Source organism: Pimephales promelas, chromosome 13 (assembly GCF_988280905.1).
Source record: "Pimephales promelas chromosome 13, fPimPro1.hap1.1, whole genome shotgun sequence".
Classification (NCBI taxonomy): Eukaryota; Metazoa; Chordata; class Actinopteri; order Cypriniformes; family Leuciscidae; genus Pimephales; species Pimephales promelas.
Window position 1 is genome coordinate 6,773,750 of NC_142781.1, and position 22,714 is coordinate 6,796,463.

The following is a 22,714-nucleotide window of genomic DNA, read 5'->3' on the forward strand; positions in this document are numbered from 1 at the left end:
ATGCAAAGTTAATTATAGTTAGAAGAACGTCTAAAGTGGACTTTTGAAATAAAGTGTTACAGCCCTTGTTTTCCAGCGTGATATCTTGCAGCGTGGATAAGCCTCATGCACTCAACAGCCTCACCTTAGTGAGAGGATCCTGTGGCTCCATGTCTTCCTTTGTTCAGTTTTGCCACCACTCTTTAGCTGTCATGGTAATTCATTTAATAAGCACGGGTGTTTATCATTATTTCCTTCATTTGGCTTGTATCGTCCGTTCACTCCTCAGTTGTTAATGGTATTGATGTTTGCTGCCTGTTGTTATTTGAGTTTTTCGAGTGTGGATTATTAAAGCTGACCTGATCATCATCTTCGTGTTTCTGAGTGTGACGGTCATTAGCACATTATTGTTGGTGTTGTTCTATTTCAACTTCTTTGTTTTCTGACAATCAGTGTAAAAACTAATAAAACAGTCAAGGATCAAGAGCCCGACTACAGGAAACAGAAACACTGATCACATCAATGATCACTTTGAATGTTTGATCCTTCTGGAGAATCATCATTTATGGCCAGTCGTCTCTTAATTACTGTACTTAATCTGATGTAATTGCCTTAATTATCTAACTCTAACACTGTTTCAGTTGAACACTCTGTACTGTTGACACGTGAACAGCGAGCGGTGTTCATGAAACAGGGGGGATTTTGCTATGTAACGTCCAACCTTATGCCATATTTTTTTTTAGTGATCCTTAATATTTAAAGTACTTCCGAAGAATGTTTTTCAAATATTGTTTTCTGCCAACATTATGAAAAAAATCATTAAATACTAATGATAATTTTATGGTGATTTCATGAACATTGTTTTGAAAGTGTTTATTTTAACACTCACATAACCTTAACATGCATTTAATGTGGGACAGGCAACAAAACTTATATCCCAAGGATGTTTTTTTTTTAAAACGACACACACAACCTTATTCATTTGAAGTTAGTTGTCATTCTAAATATTTAAAGGGTTAGTTCACCCAAAAATGAAAATTCTGTCAGTATTTACTCACCCTCATGTTGTTCCAACCCCGTAAGACCTTCGTTCATCTTCGAAACACAAATTAAGATATTTAAGATATTAAGATCGCTCCTGCATACTAGTCCATAGGCTTCTTGAGGGAATGACTTGCTGTCCTCGAAAAGTCATTAAAGACATCGATCGTTAAAATAGTCCAAGTGACTACAGGGGCTCAATCTAAGGTTTATCAAACGACGAGAACACTTTTGTGCGCAAAAAAACAACAAAAATAACGAATTTATTTCAACTATTCGTTTATTTCTCCCTCTGCGCGAGTCAGGTTACTAGTTTAATAGCGTAAGCTTCTGTTATTGTTTGTACAATAAGTCGTCACACGCATCACACACATGACCAGCGTCTGCCAATAGTGAGCCTACGTGTGACGTAGCTTTACGCAATCACACTACGTTAACTGACTACAGGCCCATAGAGAAGGAAGTGAATAGTTGAAATAAAGTCCTTATTTTTGTTTGTTTTTGTGCACAAAAAGTATTCTCGTCATTTGATAAAGTTAAAATTGAGCCACTGTAGTCACTTGGACTATTTTAACGATGTCTTTAATGACTTTTAGATGCCAGCAAGAGTCATTCCCTCAAGAAGCCTATGGACTAGTATGCAGGAGCGATCTTAATATCTTAAATATCTTAATTTGTGTTCCGAAGATGAACGACGGTCTTACGGTGAGTAAATACTGACAGAATTTTAATTTTTGGGTGAACTAACCCTTTAAATAATGTTCCAAGAATGCTGTTCTAAAAATGTTTTATCTCAACAATATGAGATTTTAAAAAATCGTCTACAAACAATTTATAAATAATATTTTTGTGCCAACCTTTTGAGAATATTTTTAAAGACCAGATAACATTGACAATTCTGTAACGATTGTTCATAATTTTGAGAGAACCATGCCAAAATGTTGGCGAAAGTAATGAGGACGTTCCCTGTTAGCTGGGTATAGTTACTGCTAAAAGTAATATTATTACTGTAATGTGTTACCATGGATTTCTGCACACTGAGCACAATTGTGTGTTTTTTTGGTGTGTGTGTGTGTCATAAATAACCTACTCGTGTGGTTTTCAGACAGCAGGCCCTGTATAAAGGTTTTCAGTCTCAGAACACATTGGTTTAGTGTCACACAGACAGGAGGGCTGCAGCTGCTATCACACTCTAATTAAAATGCCAGTTGTAGTGTGAAGTCATTGGATAGAGTTTCATGACCAGAGATGCGTAATGTGTATGTGTGCTTGCAAATGAAAGCTCTACACAAAACAATCTATGGCTACAGAACACACTAATAGAGATAATGTTGCTTCCAAGACTAATCATTCTAACAATTTCCACGAAACCTCATCAGCTTCTTCATCTTGGTGACATGTGTAAATCAGAATTTACAGCAACGTTCTTTTAACAACATAACATGAATCCAAATGTTTAACTTTGTAAAACATATTTAATACATGTCAGGGAACAGAGAACAGAGACAAAAATAATATACATCAAAATTAGCAGTAATGTATAGTTTAGGCATATCTAAATCCCTTTTCAGTTTTTTTTTTAAATGTACAAAATGAAAGTATTCAGTAAATACCCTATAAAACACACAACCACTATATTGTGGAAATAAAGGAGACCCGGTGGTATCATTTTAGCTTTAAACAAAAAAAAGTTCTGGAAAAAAATAATCAAGTACCGCTTTTCTCCAGAAGGTGGCGATAGTTAGCTAAAAAGATATATTGTTTTTGATGGTGAAACTTGTAATTTTCAGAATTGCAGTCTGTTGTGCATAGGCTCAGCCAATGGTCTAAGTTAGGGTGGGACTACCTCATTATTTTTGTGTTTAATGCTATCAGTGGGGCAGAAATCAATCACATACTACACATTTAATGTGAGAAACTGCTCTGTAAACCGTTTTAGCATTCAGAGATGACAAGACAATGTGGGGAAAAATCTTAAATCTTTTAAAAAAAATCAAACCGCATGGATCGCGCTATGCTCGACAACAGGCTAATATTAATCAATGCTTTTTGATGTTGATTTTATTTGATCCTAGTGTCGAAAGATGAAATATTAGAAAGCGTACCAGAAAAGGTCTGTGGAAGGGTCAAAATCATGACGGGGCCTTATAGTACAGAAGACATAACTGCATGAATGCCGACTGGGAACTTTTGTAAGACCAAAATGCTTTGAAAAGAAGGTTGGAAACAGTAGTAAGAAAGTAGTAGTATAAGGCAGGCTGTGGTGAGGTTGGTATTTCTCTTTATAGGATGCCCTTTTTTTTTGAGCCAGTTGTAAAGGTGACCAATTACACTGATGTCTTCACAGTGCCGATTAGCGGAGGAATAGTAGTTACAGCATTGATCAGCAACAGCATCAACTTAAAGGATTTTCACTTCAGATTTAAAATTGTCATCCAAGATGTTCATGCCTTTAGATGAGTATTTTTGTTGTTTGTTTAGTTTAGTTTTAGAAAATAACTCATAGTTTCGCTCGATAAGACCCTTATTCTTTGACTGGGATCACGTAGAGCCTTTGAAGCTGCACTGATTTGGATCTTCAACCCGTTGAAGTCCAAATATGGAGAAAAATCCTGGAATGTTTTCCTCAAAAACCTTAATTTATTTTCTTAATTTAGACGTTCCTGTGTTTGTCACTTAAAACATTTTAAAAGTGAAGGTAAACACTTTATTTTGATAGTCCACTTTAGACATTCTACTATTTATAAGTAACTTTTCAACTACATGTCAATTATTTGTCATTAGAGTATTAGTAGACTGTCTGCTTAATATCTGCTAACACTTTATTTTGTTGGTCCCCCAACAGACATTCAACTGACTATAAGTAACTTGACGACTACAAGTAAACTTATTCTCCTAACCCAAAGCCTAACACCTAACCATAACCTAAGAGTCTACTGACAGTCTACTATAATATACTAATACTCTAATGAGAGTTAGTTGATATGTTGTTGAAAAGTTACTTATAATTAGTAGAATGTCTAATGTGACTATCGAAATAAAGTGTAACCAAAGTGAATTCTACTTAGTGAAAACTACAAAACTACTGGGGGAAAAAAAGCTTGTGTTGAGTTTGTGAGCATTTAAAAAGTAAACTCCACTAAGTCGCTCCAGTTAAAGGCAATTAAAAAAAAAAAATCATCTAGGTCTTTTGAACTTAAACACTCTTGTCAAGGCAACTAAAGAATTATTAGCATTTAGCAATTTTTCATCTCCATATTTGATTTTCAAAGCTAACTACATGATATGAACATTATTTACAATGAGTCTTAAAATGCAAAATTAGACCCTGGACTTCAGATTTATCCATTTTAATAAAAAACCCAACATAAAAAAATGCCCTCATCAATGTACATTATGAAAAAAATGCTTCCAAAATCTAAGCTCAGTAATGTTTTTCACTTGCCTTCATACACACACTGCACTTGCCTTGACTATGTCCAAGTAGTCCTGGAAAGAACAGTTGAAAACAACACATGAAAAGTCTTTCCTTCTGAAATGTTTGTTTGCAGAGAGTTAAATCTGGGCCCGCTGTTCAGAGGATGATGTCGGGGTTCTGTTTTGGACACTCTTCATACGAAGCATGTTGAGACTTTTTAGCCGTCGCGCTGGAAGGCAAATGGGGAAAAGATCAACCACATTTCATGAGTATCAGCTTTAACTGTGATCTGCTCTGAATAAAATATGTTCTAAATAAAATATTGTGGTTTTCTTAGGCGCTCAAATAGCTTCGTTGTTTTGATCTGTGGTTTGTTTTATCCAGCCTTCCTTCCTTTTTTTTAAAAAAAAGGAGGGGGAAAAACCTTCCGAATCCAGGAAGAGAAACCCATTTTTAAAATGTCAACATTTTAGAGTCCCTACTGTCAACAACTAACCACCATGTGTCAAAATAAACTACTCAAAACAACAAGACCCTGATCAACAGTCTCCCAAATGTTTGATCCTTAATAGGACATTATAAACTGCAGGAATTCACGTTTATGAAATCTCCCAGAATAAATGAAAACTAGGCTTCTGCTGATGTCCTCAGCGCTTCTGTGTGGATTTGGGGGAGAATCTGCAGAATATGATGGTTCGTCAACATTATCAGCAGTGACCACATCTCAACCAAAAGTTTAGCACGTCAAAATGTTTATCAGTGTAGCGGAGGGAAATGCTTATTACTTCAAATGACTTTAACACTTAAATTGTATTTCGATACTTCAAATGTAACAAAAAACGAGTTTGGAAATACAGTTTATTGAAAAAATTGATTTAATGAATAATTCATGTGGTGTCACTTGTATGAATATGAATGTATTCATATTCATGTTAGTCCATGTTGTTCTTACTGTTCCTACAGCCTCAGTTACTTATTAATTTCATTGTATATTTTTTTCTATACAAAAAAAGTGATTGAAAGAGCCTAAAATTTCCTTTTGTGATCCACAGAAGAGGGGAAGTCATACAGAATTATGGTAAACAGTGCTTTGGGTAATTCAGTTAATGACTTAATACGAGTTATGTGACATCAAATATTTTAAATGTTAAGTAGAACATGTGGTGAATTCATGCAAAAGTTGCCAAAATAGTTGAATAATCATTATAATAATCATTAAATAAATAAAAACCCTTTGTCTAATTCATCTCTCAAATTAACAAAGCTTTTATAAATTGTATATTAATCTACGGAGCCCCGCACATGACATGAGTGGAAAAATATATTACCACACTGCAAAATCCCTAGTGTTAAATCAACAATCTGAGTGTGGACTCATATTAACACTGAAGCATTATTAAAGTTAATGAGATAATTAAGTGAATAATTGAGTGATGATTGAGCATTATTGAAGACACCTGATGATCACTAAAGGAGAAAACCATAATTTTAAGTCACCATTATGGTGATCTGTGTTTCCTTTAGTTGGGCACATGACCCTTAAATCATCAACTTTAGATTTTGTGTGGCTGCTGTACAGGAGATGTAGCAGGCAGATCAACAAATAGAAAAGTTGCTCTGATGGTGTTGGTTGTGTTTAAACAATCATTATTTAACAATCATTTAACCGGAATTACTAAACTCATTTGGAGCCCAAATTAGGTTTACTTTGTCAGTAGTAAACTTCATAGTATTTTAAACTTTTACAAAGTAATCCAAATAATTTTTATACACGTCTCAAATACAAATATATATTTATTTAATACAGTTTTTCGACACAAAGACATCAAGAATTAGCCTGTGAATCTCAACAATGGTGACAATTATGAGGCATGTTGCACAGCATTCTGGGTGCCACCAATAAAAACTCATTCATGGCTCCAATCATGGATAGCTGCATGAATAAATAATGAGCTTATGTTCAGAAGTGATTTTTGTCTCCATTGCTGTGATTCATACGCTAATTCTTGATGTCTGTGTGTGCCAACAGAAATATATATATACGAAGAGTTCAGATGCAAAAGCCTCTAAATGCCATTTGAAATTTTCTTCTTTAATGATGATTTTTTATCAAACTTGTATATTTAAGTTCAGTAATTTCACTTAAATAACAATTCATAGGTAATCTTCATCCCAATTTAAGTGAAATCACTGAACTTAAATATACAAGTTTGATAAAAATCATCATTAAAGAAGAAAATTTCAAATGGCATTTAGAGGCTTTTGCATCTGAACTCTTCATATATATATATATATGAAGAGTTCAGATGCAAAAGCCTCTAAGTGCCATTTGAAATTTTCTTCTAGAATTATCATTTTTATCAAGCTTGTATTTAAGTTCAGTGATTTCACTTAAATAGCAATGAAAATTACCTATTAATTGTTATTTAAGTGAAATTACTGAACTTAAATATACAAGTTTGATAAAAATCATCATTAAAGAAGAAAATTTAAAATGGCATTTAGAGGTTTTTGCATCTGAACTCTTCATATACAGTATATACATATATATATATATATATATATATATATATATATATATAGGCTACATGACTATTTGGTTTCATCGAAAAGGTTAAAATATGATGCCATAAAAGGACAGTGCTGCTATAATTAATAAAGTAAATCTAAGTTTAGTAATTCAAGTCAAATGATTGTGAAATAAACACCATCAGATCACTTTTTCTATGTGTTCATATGGCTGTTATAACTTACTTACAGCAGCCTAACAAAATCTAAAGTTAATGATTCAAGTGTCAAGAACCAAACAAAAGCAAACACTGATCACCATAATGGTGACTTAAAATTATGGCTTTGTCTTTCAGTGATTCTGCTTGTTATCATTAGGTGTTGTCAATGATGCTCAATCATCACTCAATTATTCACTTAATTATCTCATTATCTTTAACACTGCTTCAATATTACTTTAACACTACTTCAGTGTTTATATGAGTCCACACTCAGAGTGTTCATTTAAAGAGCCCCTATCATAGCATTTGAAATGTTCCTATTTTTGTTTTAGGAGTTCCCAAAAACAGTTTAACATGCATGCAAGGATAAAAAACACTTTATTTGTCTTATAATATGCATTTATTTTTAACTGATTTGCTCAACGACTCCCGAATGATTCGTTCGACGATTCATTTTCCCAAACACTTCCTTTGAGTGACGCAAATCTGCGGCGATTGGTCAAATGACCCAGTCAATTGTTATTGGTAAACCGTAGGCAGAGACTGTCGGCAACGGAACGCCCTAACCAGGATTATAGCTTGTCAAGTGTTGAAAATGTTATATATTGTTTGAACAAACGAGTCAGAAAAAGTGCACTTTCCACACGGCCCCTTACTCGCGTCTCCGTCAAGAGCAAGCTTTCCCCGCGAAACTCACATTGCGGGGGCTTTTGAGGGGCAGTGCTTATTATATAGAGTGAAGTCATATTTGGCTAAGTCGTTTAGGAGGTAATTGCCATTTTTCAATGAATGACTGGTGAATATCAAAAACAAAACTATCTTTACCCCGCTTAGAAGCTGCGTGGAGTGTACATAACACACACAACACAATAACTATATTGTACATGCTACAGAAACCATAACAGCAAACATTATTAATATTACTTACTGATTCGGAGGAAGACGAACCTGATCCATATACACTGGATTGCAAATATTACTCGTTGCAAATATGAACTCTGACCACTGATTATTCACATGCTCGTCCCTGGACAATGGAAACAAGTGGCTGAACTGTCTTTGTAATGTAGAAAACAGCGTCTTCTCGACATGATGCGATTCAGCCTAAGTATTTGAATGTGTTCTAGACGTCACTTCAAGTTTACACTTCCGTATGCGCGCGCAGTTGTTGGGAGCGGCCAATGACCTCTCTACGTCACGATGTAACAGCTAATGACTCGTTTCAAAAACAATTCATTTCATCGACTCTCACTTTTGAAAGACAATAACTTTATATACGGTGCACTTTCAGATATAAATCTTTGCAGGATGTTTTCATTCCCTTAGAGCTATATTCCACACTATATAAACAGTCATTTTCAAAAATCCACGATAGGGGCTCTTTAACACTGAGGGTTTTGCTGTGCACATTTTACTAATCCGTTCCATCATTTTAAGTAAATCTTGTGCACAAAATTAAAATATGTTAATCGTTTTACTAAATCATGGCCACTTTGTGATAATATGTCCCTTCTTTTAGTCAAATCAAAATGAGGTAACAAATTAGTAGAACGTGGCCACGATTTACCAAAACGAGGAAATAAATTAGGGGACACGACTTAATTAAGCGAGAGAACGACACAGCTTACTAGCACAATATATATTTTTGTCCACATGTCATGTGCGGAGCTTAATCTAATGAATGTTTGAGATTACCTATTATCACATAGAACTATCGAATGAATGAAAATATGAACATATTTGATATATTAGAGCTCGTGGCTCTGCAGTGTCTCACCGGACCCTGGGGTGCTCCACATCCTCTATAGTGTCTGGCAGGGGATTATGGGCCGTCTCAGGCAGAAACATAGTGAGGGCGGCACCTATGAGCGGGCACAGGCCGAATACCACCATGGGGGCGTGTTGGTTGATGTTTCTCAAGAGGTAGATGATGGGTGCAATCACTCCACCTGCCCGTGCACACATCGAACCCATACCTATACCGTTTTGTCTGAGAAAAAGAAAGACATGTATATGACATCTCAAGTGAACATTGGGAAGTATTTGCAAATTGTGTCCTAACCTGATGTAACACAATTGAAAGTGAAAAATGTTGTGAGATGCAACACTAACTGCCAAGCACAATATTTGACCATACAGTTATTTTTAGCATGAGTTCAGTTAAAGGTGGGGTATGTGGTCACTTAAAATCCTATTCCTAACCCACTTACAGCCACCGAGTTTGAAGCACTGAAATGAAAATTAAGCAATTTAATCATCCGTGGAATGGGCAGGACTCGAAAAACTCCAACCAATCATTTCCAAGACCACCTAGAATCATTGGACTGTAAGTGCGTCAATCAAGCGGTTGTACCATCCCCCTCCCCCCTCCTTGCACATGTGTCCCCTTTGTGCGCATACTCAAAGCTCGTGACCCAGTAAGTGCAAGTTGCCCCGGTACAGAGAGAGAGAGAGAGAGAAAGTAAGTGCAATCTCTCTTAGTTTAGCAGATGCATGATTGCGCGTCCATGTTCTTCGAATGGGTGGAGTCAGGCCAGCATTGGAGGAAAGAAGGTAGGACCTTTTGAGTTGTGTATTTTCAAAATCTGCAGGACGTTTTGCAAATCCCATACCCTACCTTTATAAGCACTACTAACCAAACCACAGTAGACACAACTAATGATTTTTGTTGTGAAAGTCTGATTCTTTCCGGAACCTTTTGGACAGTTCATTTCAATTATTTACATAATTACACAGTGATGTCACAATTTTGATTGATTGGCGTAATTTCCTGCTATTAAATTCAGATAAAACGGAGGTATTACTTATTGGTCCAAAAAACTACTCACAAAACCGCTTACAATACAACTTTAATATAGACGGATGTCCTGTTACTTTATCCACTACAGTAAAAGACCTGGGTGTTATACTAGACCGCAACTTGTCTTTCGAAAATCATATTTCATATGTTACAAGAACAGCCTTTTTCCACCTTAGAAACATTGCTAAGCTACGTAACATGCTATCTATCTCTGATGCAGAAAAATTAGTTCACGCATTCATGACCTCGAGACTAGATTACTGTAATGCTTTATTAGCCGGTTGTCCTGCATCCTCAATAAACAAGCTACAGTTAGTACAAAATGCAGCTGCTAGAGTTCTTACTAGGTCAAGAAAATATGATCATATAACACAGATTTTATCATCTCTACACTGGTTACCTATTAAGTTCCGCATCAACTACAAAATACTACTACTGACCTATAAAGCCCTAAATGGTTTAGCTCCTATACTTAACGGACCTTCTTTCGCCCTACAATCCACCGCGTTCCTTAAAGGGACTCTGTGTAGGAAATACCCCCATCTAGTGGTTAAATAGTATTTTGCATTCAAACGAATTTTGCTCTCCAGCGCCTCGCATTTTCAAGTGCGTATTGCATCTACGGTTGCCGTTATGTACCAAAAATGCTATGACAGGATGTCTTGTAGTATCACTTCATCGAGTTTTTCTCCGGGTGAACAGGTTTGTAACTTAAAAAAACCCCAGCAACTTATGTGTTAACTTATGTGTACAATTTATGTGTCTAGCTGTATAAATTAATTTTAATTCTCTGTACAATCTTATCCACATAGCAAAATCACAATTTTAGCTAATTGATCATTTATATATAAAAAGAAAGCTATAGAAAATCTTACAGAGAGCAATATTTTCTTACAATCATTATCTCTATATTCTTACTGAATTTATAGGTTATAAAGAATTAACTTACAAACCTTGTTTTTAGCACCTTCCTTCACAATAGCTGCGAGTAAAGAAGTCAATAGCTGCTATTCATCAAAGACCTTGTTTAACTTTTTTACCTATAAATGTTATACTGTCTATATAATAAAGTACACAACCAAGCAATGACAAAAAAATTAAGTCAGTCTGTAACATTGACTAACCTGTCGAGGAGAAAGCAGGCAACTTCAGCGTCTCTTCTGAAATCTTTCTGCTGCATTAGCTATTTCCACGGTTTAAAACGCTATAGATATTTAAGGCCATTGCACACTGAGTACGAAATTTTCGTATGCGTATTTTCCTGTACGTCAGCCTAAAAATTCGTCACGCATAGAAACCTTGCACACTGAGTCCGTTGCGTATTTATTAAACCTTTGCGGGAAAAAACGCAAAAATACCAAATGGATTCGTCAAGCAGTGAGGATGATTTTTGCCCTCTCTCATATTGAAAAGAGAAGAAATAGAAAATATCCATCCAATCCTGAAATTGCGCCGAGAGGAATTATCCTGAGCGATTCAAAATTTACCTCAGAATGTCAGCGGGACAGTTTGATGCTTTGCTAGCGATTCTGGAGCCACATATTAAAAACAAGACCACCAATTTCCGTGAACCAATCGATTCTGAACGGAGACTGGCAGTGTGTCTGGTATGGACCAGGTATGGACACACACACAAACACACACACACCCGCGCGCGGCCCTGTGGAAGCGCTGGGCAGACAGAACAGCTAGGCTGTTATTGTGTATGTATTGTGTATATTGTGCCCAAATAATACATTAGTTATCGAATAGGCTGCTCAATCACACCTTATTCGATCTTAAATTTCAATCTGATTGAAAGGGGAGGTTTATTAATTTCATAATCCAATATAGAGAAGAGAACATAAACACTTGATCGAATTGAAAACCGAAACTGAAAGCACGGCGCATAATGTTCAATGATTTGAGGACGAGCTCCCCCGGCCCTGAATTGTCAAAAGACCTCTCAAAATGCTGGCTCTGGATGCGAAAAACGCAGAAAATCGAACCATATCCGATTAATTTTATGACGGAAAAATTAATGGCCTTGTTTTTTGCAATCTTCGGTCACGTTTCCTTTTTCGTTCAAGTCTGGCCTTTTTTTGCGAGGAGGATGCATTCTCCTGTGACTCGGCATATGGTCCGCAACAAATAATAGAGCAAAAGAGCAATCAGCAATCATAGGAGTGCAATGCAGCCGTTTAAACTTGCAGGGAATGCGCCTCTCAATGTGACGTGACGATGGCTCTGAGTCTGAACGAAAACGCGTTGTGGAAACGCGTTTGGCTGGTGGTACTTTTTGACCCTCTCTGCTATTATAGTTTTCAAGATGGCGGAACGGACATGGAAGCCTCCGTGAACCTACCCGTCCCATGTACATAAAGATAATAAATTCTTCATTTACGAGGATAAGTCAGATAATTTGCAGAGGTATTTGTACACCATTGAGGACATATTTATGAATAAAAATATTGATTTCAGATAATAAAATACCTAAAAATCTACACAGAGTCCCTTTAAGATCACTAAATTCAAGGCTTCTGGTCATTCCTAGGATATCGAAGTCCAGTAAAGGAGGGAGGGCGTTCTCGCATTTAGCTCCAAAACTCTGGAATGGCCTTCCCGATACGGTCCGAGGCTCTGACTCGCTGACACAGTTCAAAACTAGATTAAAGACGCTTCTCTTTAGTCAAGCATTCACATAATGCTTACCTTCTAGTCCTCTGTTATGCCATACGGAACCGTTTGCCACTGAAACTGCTTAACGCACCAGTGGGGCTCGACAACCTTTTAGTCAAACGGGTCGGCGCGTATGGTTGGGTTGCGGAGAGTTCAGGTTACGGAGAGTTTGTGAGATAGTGGTTTTCTAACACCGACTCCCATATAACGGAAATCATTATGAACATCAGCTATGCTAATTATTTCCCATCTGCCTTTCTGCTGTTATCTCGGGACGCTTGTCCCGAGAAAAATGGCGTTCGTCAGGTCCAGTTTTGTGTCCAGCCTCTCACGGGGATTTCGGATGCCCCAACGCCTGTGATGAGACGACTCAACGCCTGTGAAGAGACGACTCAACGCCTGCGATATGTTATGGCGCCGCTTTATTCATAAACAATATTTATATTTAATATTTAATTTTAAACAATATGAATGTAAGCCAGAGGAGAACTGGCCCCCGACTGAGCCTGGGTTCTCCCAAGGTTTTTTCTCCATCCAATCTGATGGAGTTTTGGTTCCTTGCCACTGTCGCCTTGCTTTTGGCTTGCTTTGAGCTTGCTCAGTTGGGGTTATTTAGTGTTTAACAATATTATTGATCTGTGTTGTACTACTTTCATGTTATCAGTGTGAAGCTGCTTTGATACAATCTGTATTGTGAAAAGCGCTATATAAATAAATGTGACTTGACAATTCTATTATTAAAGTACCCAATGACGACGTGAAATGTGGATGTGTAACATGTCTGAAGCATATATAGTGAATAAACTAGTCTTAATCAACTCACCTTTTTAAATAAACTATGAGGAACCATAAAAAGCAACAATAGGTTACTGTTTGTAACACCGGTTCTCTGAAACATCAAGTGGAGAGATCCACCTGACCAAAGAGAACCATCCAATTGCACCAATTCTGGCTTGACAGACAGGAGCTCAATGCCAGGTAAGGGACCACCACTTACCAAAGTGCATAAAGCACCTGCCTCAGTGAGCATATTCACTTCTTGTGCAGCAAGCAGGGCAAGCTTGGTGGATCTTTCCACACTATGTTTCAGAGAACCAGGGTTACCAACAGTAACCTATTGTTCTCTCTCATCATCTCGTGTTTGGCATGTGATAACATGCATTCGTGAATAAACCTGACAACACATAAAATGATGAAATGATATGGTGCCAGGTGAGGGTACAAATAACATGCTAGTGACCTAAATAGGGGTAGAGGGTTTAAGAGCACGAAGCTAAGAAGAGTCTCCCCAGAAATGTTTAATGTGTTTAGCACATGCAGGGAGGACCATGAAAAAACCTGCTTTCTAGGTCCGGGAGGGGTCCCAGAAGTCTCCTTATTTGGTCAGAGGCACTTTGAAGGGCCGGCCATTCGACATTGAGGTGAGTGGCTGGTCGCTTACAAGCCTCGAAGACGAGCAATCGGGATAAAGTAACGGGAACGTTCCTCTGAGGCTTCACAAATGACGGGATGACATAGCACTTTGAGCCTGTGGCACTGGAGTTTCTTGGGGAGCACAAGGCAATGCCTACAGTCCTCTGGGAAATCAATAGCCTCTTTGGCAAGATCAAGGCCCATACACACTAGACAGTAAGGATGGGAATCTCTAGCAGCAATGAGGGATACGGCACACGGCCAGGTAGGCCTCTGACTTTCTGTCCCCGAAGGTAGCAGTTGTGAGTTTAGAGAAAGCCATGATGTAATAAAAGAGTAATCCGACAGGTGGGCAAGCCATAGAACGGGAAAATAGAGAGAATAGTGGGGCAGCCTGATGCAGAGGGCTGCAGCCTGACCACAGAATTTGGGTTTGGGGCTTATTTCTGTAATGCCATGAAAACTCTTTATTAGGGGTGGAGCCGAATCCGAATACGGTATTCGGAAAGGCACAAATAATGTGTTTTTTACGAATACTTATTCCGAACAAATACTTAAAAAAATATTTGTATTCGGGAACAAGAAATACTTTATATCAAAAAGCTGCGTTCCTCACGAGACCGCAGTGCGCGAGTTAAGTGAGTGACGTTCAGGAAGAGGTGACTGACACAGGCTGCTCCACACAGCAACAGAGAGGGCTCGGCTGAGCGAAAAAACACTTAACTGCATCACTATTTTTGTTGAATAGATGTTTGTACCTTAACTAGGTTCCGGAGGCAGTTTATAACTTTCGGGAAGCGGAGTTTGATCGGGAGTATATTCCATTATTGACGTCTGCAGACGGGTGCTCTCCTATTCGCTCTGTTTACGTAGCTCTGTTAGCTCGGTAACGGTAATTATTTGTTTCTTATATGGCTTGGTTGAATTCTAATGTAGAATGCGGTCTGTTATTATAACAGGCCGCTGCTTATAAGTATAACACACCGTTGCCATGAAAAACAGAGCGTTGCCATGGATTCTAAACGTAGAGACAGAACGGACTATTTTTCTTTTTTAGCGGAAGCGATACAATCGTTTTTTTAAATCAATAAACTCCTTTTTATATCCATATTTTGAGTCAAATTATTGATTTATTTGGGCTTCGGGCTTCGCGTCGGGCTCATAATCAACCTTCTCCCTATACATTATCCCTAACTTATTCTGTCTGTTCAGCGTTCTCCACCGTGGTGTTGGGGTTTATAACGTTCACAATTTTATTTCATTAGTTGTTGGTTTAACCATGGTTCATGAGGTAATGTCTGACTGTTATTTTCTTTTCAATGACTTTTCTTGTTACATGTTCATTGCTGGATTTATAGAAAAACATCAACCAATATTGCATATCCATAATTATTATAATGGATATAATTAAAGAATCCATACACTATAAAGTAAATTAAAGATTTTTATGCCTATTTTGAATTTTACTTGAATACAAATACAAATACAAATACTTTTCCCCCCTGAACAAATACAAATACAGATACAAATACCGGCTGCTTTGCACACCCCTACTCTTTATGCAGGTGGAAATAGTTCTGTGAAATTAAATAATGGCACTACTCAAAGATTTAATTTGGAAAGAGGAGTTAGGCAAGGCTGCCCAGTTTCTTTTCAGTATCTTTTTCTAATTGTTGCTCAGGTGTTTTGTCACTTTTGTAAGACTGGAAAAACTGGTTAAAGAGAAAATATCTGACCAATGGCCTCTAAAGACAAAAGGCATTGCTTGCAAATTAACATTTGACACCCTACCCCCTATTCTCTGAACATCTTATCTGCATCTTCTTTCTTTCACTCTCTCAGTCAATGATACTGAAAGCTCACAAGAATATGGTTTTAATGTGAATCTGATAATCTCTAAGGATTGTTTAGAATCATTTTGATGGTCTCAGGGTGACTGGTAATAATGTCTCATTTCCAAAGAAGTTAAAGAAAAGGTAATAAGGTTTTTAAGAATATATAAATATCTTGCACACAAAAGGGTGTGTCTTTGAGTTAACACCTTCTGCCTTGTTGTCTGAATGCAAATTACAACCAAGCAAATGGTCTGCCCCCGATAAACATGGTAGGGGGATTAAGTAACTTTCCATTGAAACCTGGAGATTAACATATCAGGTATAGGTCTGGCTATTTAAAGGGTGCAGCGGGAGAGTTCGAGGCTGCCTTTCTGTATTCAGATCAGCCCATGATGTTGTGTCTCTTCGAGGCTCAGCTCATGTAATATGTTGGGTAAAGTTCTTTGTTCTAAAACATTTGATTATTTGCTCTGATTATCTTGTGGAATTCTAATGATACATTTACCTGACATAATAAATTGTTATATTTGGCTATTCTAACAGACTTTGACTTTATTTTCATTAAGTTAAAAGTAATAGTCAAGCATTAACATATTTAATGATGCACAGATATCATTGATAAACCCTTTTCATTTTATGGAGTCAGATGAAACGAGTTAATACATAAGATTAAATGTGTTGCATTTAATTAAAAAACACTTTGCTTGGAAAAGACGGAACGCGCTTGAAACCTTCACCACGAATCGAATTCCTCAATTTGGGTCGATTTCGTGGCCCTTTTTACACTTTATTAAATCATCCAATTTAAAAGGAATTCAAGTTGAAAAGAGAAGTGTCCTGATAAGTCAGTTGGCTGATGACACGGCTCTTTTTCTGAAAAATGCTGATCAAATTCAGTCAGCAAATCTGTCAAGATCATTGAATTTTTTTCTAGTGCCTCAGGTCTTTGCCTTAACTTACAAAAATGTGAACTATTTGCTTTAAAAAGTTGCCATTCCAAAACTATTTGTAATATCCCTGTAAAGGATGCACCTTATTTGGGTTTGGTTATTACTAAAAATGAACAGGAGAGAATCTCACAAAATTTCGACCCAGTGATTAGAAAAGTAAAGAATAGGTTTAATATTTGGCTGCAGAGGGACTTGTCTCTTAAAGGGCGTGTTCTGCTGGCTAAAGCGGAAGGTATTTCTAGGCTTACTTATGTAGCTTCCTCAATACACTCGGATAATAAAATAAATAAGATAATCGATCAAATTATGTTAATTTTTTTGTGGAAAAATCGTATACATTATATTAGAAAATCGGTAATTGTTAATTAATATAAAAATGGTGGGCTTCATTATTTAGATTTTTTCTATTTTAAATAATACTTTCAAAATCAACTGGTTGAAATATTTTCTAAAAAACACTAATTCTGTCTGGAATATGATTTCTAAATCGGTTTTGACAAACGTGGTGGCCTTTCATTTTTGCTTATGTGTGACTACAAAATCGAGAAACTTCCAGTTAAACTGTCAGCTTTTCATAGGCAAGCACTTTTGGCTTGGAAGTTAATTTACAAGCATAATTTTTCTCCACATCATTATTACATCTGGAATAATGGTAATGTTTTGTGCAAACATAAGAGTACATTTTTGAAAGCTTGGTTTGATGAGGGCATTCTTGTGGTTGGACAGTTATTGAATTATCAGGGGTATTTAATGACTTATGATGAGTTTCTTTCACATTTCAACTTCCCTGTTTCCCCTAAAGAATTTGCCTCTGTAATTGGTGCTATTTCTTCAGGTGTTGTCTCTTTATGTAGAGGTATCTCATACTCTAAACATATGTCTTTATTGCATCTAGCTGATACCACTTGTGGTAAAGTTTGTTTTCCGACAAGCAAAAATAATAAGGCTATACGTTCCCTTTTTCAAAAAGAGCTAGTCAGTAAACCTTGTGTCATTTCCTATTGGTCAAGGTTTATAGGAAATGTTTATTGGAATAAGGTCTGGTTGTTACCTAACAAATATATTATTAAAAATAAGGTCAAGAAAATTTCATTTAAGATACTGCATACATTTTACCCTGCTAAACATTTTCTATCCAAATTTTTAAGACATAGGTGTAAATTGTTCATTTTGTTTTTTGCAACCAGAAACTGTACCTCATATTTTTTGGCACTGTCAATACACCCAAAGGTTGTGGTGGGAAGTTTCTAAATTTATAAATAACAAATTGGGATGTAATTTTCTTTTGTTATACGAACATGTAATATTTGTTTTTTTTACAATATGAAAAGAGCATGGAAAAGGAAGCAAATATTATTAATCTTTTGATTATTTTAGGTAAATTTCATATTCATTGGTGTAAATTTACTAATCAGAAACCCTTTTTTTCTGTGCTATTGAAAGAATTAGAGAATTCTATGGTTTCCATTAAGGACAGTACAAATAAAAAAGTTGTTAAAACCATTCATTTGTTGAATACTTTTCAGATTTTGTGAAATGGCAAATCCTTTTATTGTTTGTTTGGTCAATTTAGTATTGTTTTCAGTCCATTTTTGTATTGTGTATTTGTGTATCTTCAATCCTGGCATTTTTTTTATGTACCTTTTTTATATTCTTTATTTATTTATTTTTTGTTGATGTTCTGTAATTGTTGTTCATGCAATAAAAAAAAAAGAAGATTTGTATTATTAATATAGGGCTTGTTATTTAGAAGAAGAATGTCGTTGTTGTTATTATTATTATTTGTATTATAATTATATATAAAAGAAGAGGAATGTATTTTTTATTATTTTGTCAGTCTTATTTTTTGGTCATTGAAAACCTTTCATTACCGAACCCAGTTTCAGGGTAAGTCCGTACCGGGGCTTACCCTGAAACGGCAGGGTAAAGTCCACAGGGTCGCAACTGAAAGAATGCTTACAAATCAAATGCCTTGGTAAAGTCTCACAAATTAAACATTGAAGTCCATGTTGCACAAAAATAAATACTGAAGTTTATAATTATGTTGTTGTTGTTTTTTTTTACACTGGGTCATAATATATCATATATTTTAGTTTGCCAGTGAGTTTTGTGGTGTTAGGAATTTTTCTGCGCATTTCCACACTACTCAAACGTGCGTACACCACCTCCTGAGCTGGTGTAGGATTTCAGCGTGCCGTACGCCAACGTCCATATTGATAAATCTCAAAGTCACCGTGGTTTTGGGTGTACGCTGGAAATTTGGTGTACGCACTTTTGATAAATGAGGGCCATTATGGAGTGCATGCTGCCTATATAGAGTGTAAACAGCCTAAGAGGGTTTGCTGATCTTAGATGGTTTATTTAATCTTGGCCAAATTGGTGTTTATCTTATTTATCTCTCGGTTTAATCGGGTGATAATTTCCCAAAACTCTTGTAATGCCTTCAAAACAGAACTAAATTCACGTACGAGAACATCTAACAGCCTTAGGCTGTTTTTGTTTTGTTTTTTTTTTGTTCAGCAGAGTGTGAGCAGTAGGGGAGAGCGGGGCACAACCTAACGCTTTTTGGTTTGGGCTCAATTAATTAAAAAATAATTAGGTTAGATTAATACATTTTTTTACACAAGCAACATACACATCTCTGCTACAAATGAACACTTAAAGTTTTTTTCTAGGACCTACCATTTTGCACTGAAAGTGACCGAAGTGCAAATGTTACAACTTACCCCATATGCGGGGTTAATTGTAACAGACAGATGGGTTAGTTGTAACACTTGTGTGTAACACACACAATTCAGTAGGCTACTATTTTATTTGTATAGTTTAATATTGTTTGTGCATCTGTATAGACAGATATCCATACATATCCCTCATCCAATCATCCTTCTATTGTGGATCAATATCGTGGATAGAGACATAGAAAAGGGCTGCATAGTTTTGCAATAAATTATAATAAATACAATTATAAATATTGTAATTTCAATTAAATTAGATTTGTGTGTGGCAGCTGCATGATGTACTATTATTATTATTAATAATAACAGTAATGATAATACAAATGAGCTTTAAAGGTGCCATCTGGAACTAAAAATCAAAAAATATTCCATATTCCATAACAGATGGGGGCAGTATACCTCCAGGAAATGTGTTGTGCCGCTGCCGCACGCACTCACGTCTTCAAACAACACAAACGAGCGCTGTTTTGCTCTCTTTCTCCGCATATTATTCAAATCATTTGACACGATAGTAAAAGGTCGGAAGACCGCAGTTTCACGTGGAGCATTTGGAGATTTTTAGAGATCAGAGACTAAATGAACAACATCTCAACACTAAATGATGAAGACCGCCTCATAGACGCCTGTCTCAAAAACAAGCTGTTGCATTTCGACGATATGGGAAAATAAAAGCCTGCAGACTATTATTTTAAGTTTACGGTATTCGTTTTGTTCATATTACACTTTTATTGTTAGTTTGAATTAATTTGACAGACAGCTTTCGCTGATGTTGATCAACCTAGCGAAATTCAGAGCTGCCAGCTCTCACGAATTCACCGTGAGACACATGCAATTAACACTTAGCAAGCAGGTTAGTTAAGCTCTCAGATTCTGTCAATTTTATTATGCAATTCAAACAATAAATACCGTTTTTGCGCTTGTACATGTTACACCACAGATCTCTAGCGCACGTGAACCGATCATCTCTACTAGCTAATGGTAAAAGAACACGAACACTGTTGAAAGATACAGTATGTTACAACTTACCAAAATGTATTCCTCATGCATAATGTCAACCAATCATTTTTTGAACTCTTCCCTGAACTGAAATGTAGTAGTGGGCTGTATTTTCCACACGACTGACATCAGGTTCAAGTACACACAACAAGCCGGCGCGAGCGCGACTCACTCGTGTACTGCAGTTTGGCTGGTGGTAACGTTGCCCGGCCGCATACCGCCTCCCATGGCCGGAACTGGTATTACGACACCTGCCGGGCCGGGGCTAGTAATTTAGCATGCTAATTTTGGTTTATATCTCGGCAGCACTATAACTTGTCAGTTTTTTAATTACATCATTGCACTTATTTCTTCTCATTCTTTTGATGCGTGTAGCTCATTTTTTGGATATTTTTACCTCAATTATTACATATGGCACCTTTAAAATAAAAATTTAAAGGGTTTATTGCATTAATAACAGGCCATATTTTTAATAAATAAACAAGTTATAATTCATAGTACACTACATTTTAAACATTTTAAATCCCAACATTGTTTGTGAAAGTCTAACAAAGTTAAATGTATACTCAAACCTGAAAAGTTGTGTGGCTCCGTTTTCATTTGATTATCATTGTACACTTTGAGGCTTAGTTGTAACACTCTGTTAGAATTAACCCCGCTGTGTATTACATATTTTAAACCTAGCTAACAGTCGCTAGGAATTGCTGACATGTTTCAAAACGGTGCTATGTTTGAGCCAACAAGACAGTGATTAAGGCAATATAAAGTTAGATTTGGAAACGTATACACCCAACTCAGAAACCGAAAAAAAACCCTATGATGAAAAAAATTACTTTCATGGTGTCAAAACACTCTTTGTCCAATATCTTCACGCAATATAATCAAAACTTTCCGCTAATTCGCGGGAGACCGTCTTCTGGCAGCAAGAGAAAAATAGCGGAAAGACGGCTGGCTTGATCCTGACGAACTATGTTAACAGTCCGTGTTACATTTAACCCCGCGTTAGGTTGTGCCCCGCGCTCCCCTATACAATGAAGTACCTCATTCGTTTTTTGGAACAGCTTAGATTACAGAACCTTACGATTATACAAGTTTTTCATTTTTTTTTTTCATATTTAAAGAAAGCCAAGCAGCTTTAAAGTTATTACACTTTATGAAACACTTGCCCTTGCTCACCTGATGACTGTTGGGAAGACCTCTGCTGAGTAAATGTACACAATGGACAGTGATGCTGTGATGCCAAACTTGCCCACCATGGCAAGTACAGTGCGAACAATGGACAGATCTATGAGAACAGAAATTAAGGATGGGTGAGGTTTGTTATGAAAGAAAGAGATGGTCTTATTTTACAACACCTGATTGCCTGGAGGGGAAGTGTTACCACACTAATCTTTATTTTGAATCCTTTTTTATACAATCCTTATCCTTACAATCCTTATTTCAATAATGGTATACATTTTTTTCTCTCCAAATTATATAAATAGTTTGCATAAGTCCAGGTTTTAAATGTGGCCCACAATTCTCCAGGCTTCTGCTCCATCAACAGTACTAAACAATGGCATGATCCTATGACATCATTATATCAAATGGAGACTGGTGTGTTTATTGGAGGTAAATATGTATCAAGTAAAACCAATGATAGCTTATCCACACTGTTGCTTTGCATGTCAACATCTTTGAGCCAGCAGCCATATCACCCTGTAGCCCAAGACTGGTTGCCCACTGAAGCTAAGCAGGGCTGAGCCTGGTTAGTATCTGGATGGGAGACCTTCTGAGAAAGCCAGGTTGCTGCTGGAGGTGTTAGTGAGGCCAGCAGGGGGTGCTCACCCTGTGGTCTGTGTGGGTCCTAATGCCCCAGTATAGTAATGGGGATACTATACTGTCAAAGAGCACCGTCCTTTGGATGAGACGTTAATCCTGACTCTCTGTGGTCATTAAAAATCCCAGGATGTCTTTCGAAAGAGTAGGGGTGTAACCCCGGCATCCTGGCCAAATTTGCCCAGTGGCCTCTGTCTATCATGGCCTCCTAATCATCCCCATCTATAACAATTGGCTTCATCACTGTCTCCTCTCCACCAGTAAGCTGGTGTGTGGTGAGCGTTCTGGCGCACTATGGCAGCCGTCGCATCATCCAGGTGGATGCTGCACACTGGTGGTGGT

The 22,714-nt window shown here is 36.9% G+C and overlaps 1 protein-coding gene across 1 annotated transcript in view; it reads right to left on the reverse strand.

Moving 5' to 3' along the window:
- Positions 1–2,475: 2,475 nt before the first annotated feature.
- LOC120491726 (organic cation transporter protein) overlaps positions 2,476–22,714 on the reverse strand; it is a 43,173-nt gene continuing 22,934 nt past the window's right edge. The window contains exons 8-10 of the mRNA XM_039689730.2: positions 21,731–21,839; positions 8,945–9,157; positions 2,476–4,667 (exon numbers count right to left, since the gene is read on the reverse strand). Of these exons, the coding sequence (XP_039545664.1) occupies positions 4,595–4,667; positions 8,945–9,157; positions 21,731–21,839 (395 nt within the window). The 3' untranslated portion in view covers positions 2,476–4,594. The remainder of the gene's footprint in view (positions 4,668–8,944; positions 9,158–21,730; positions 21,840–22,714) is intronic.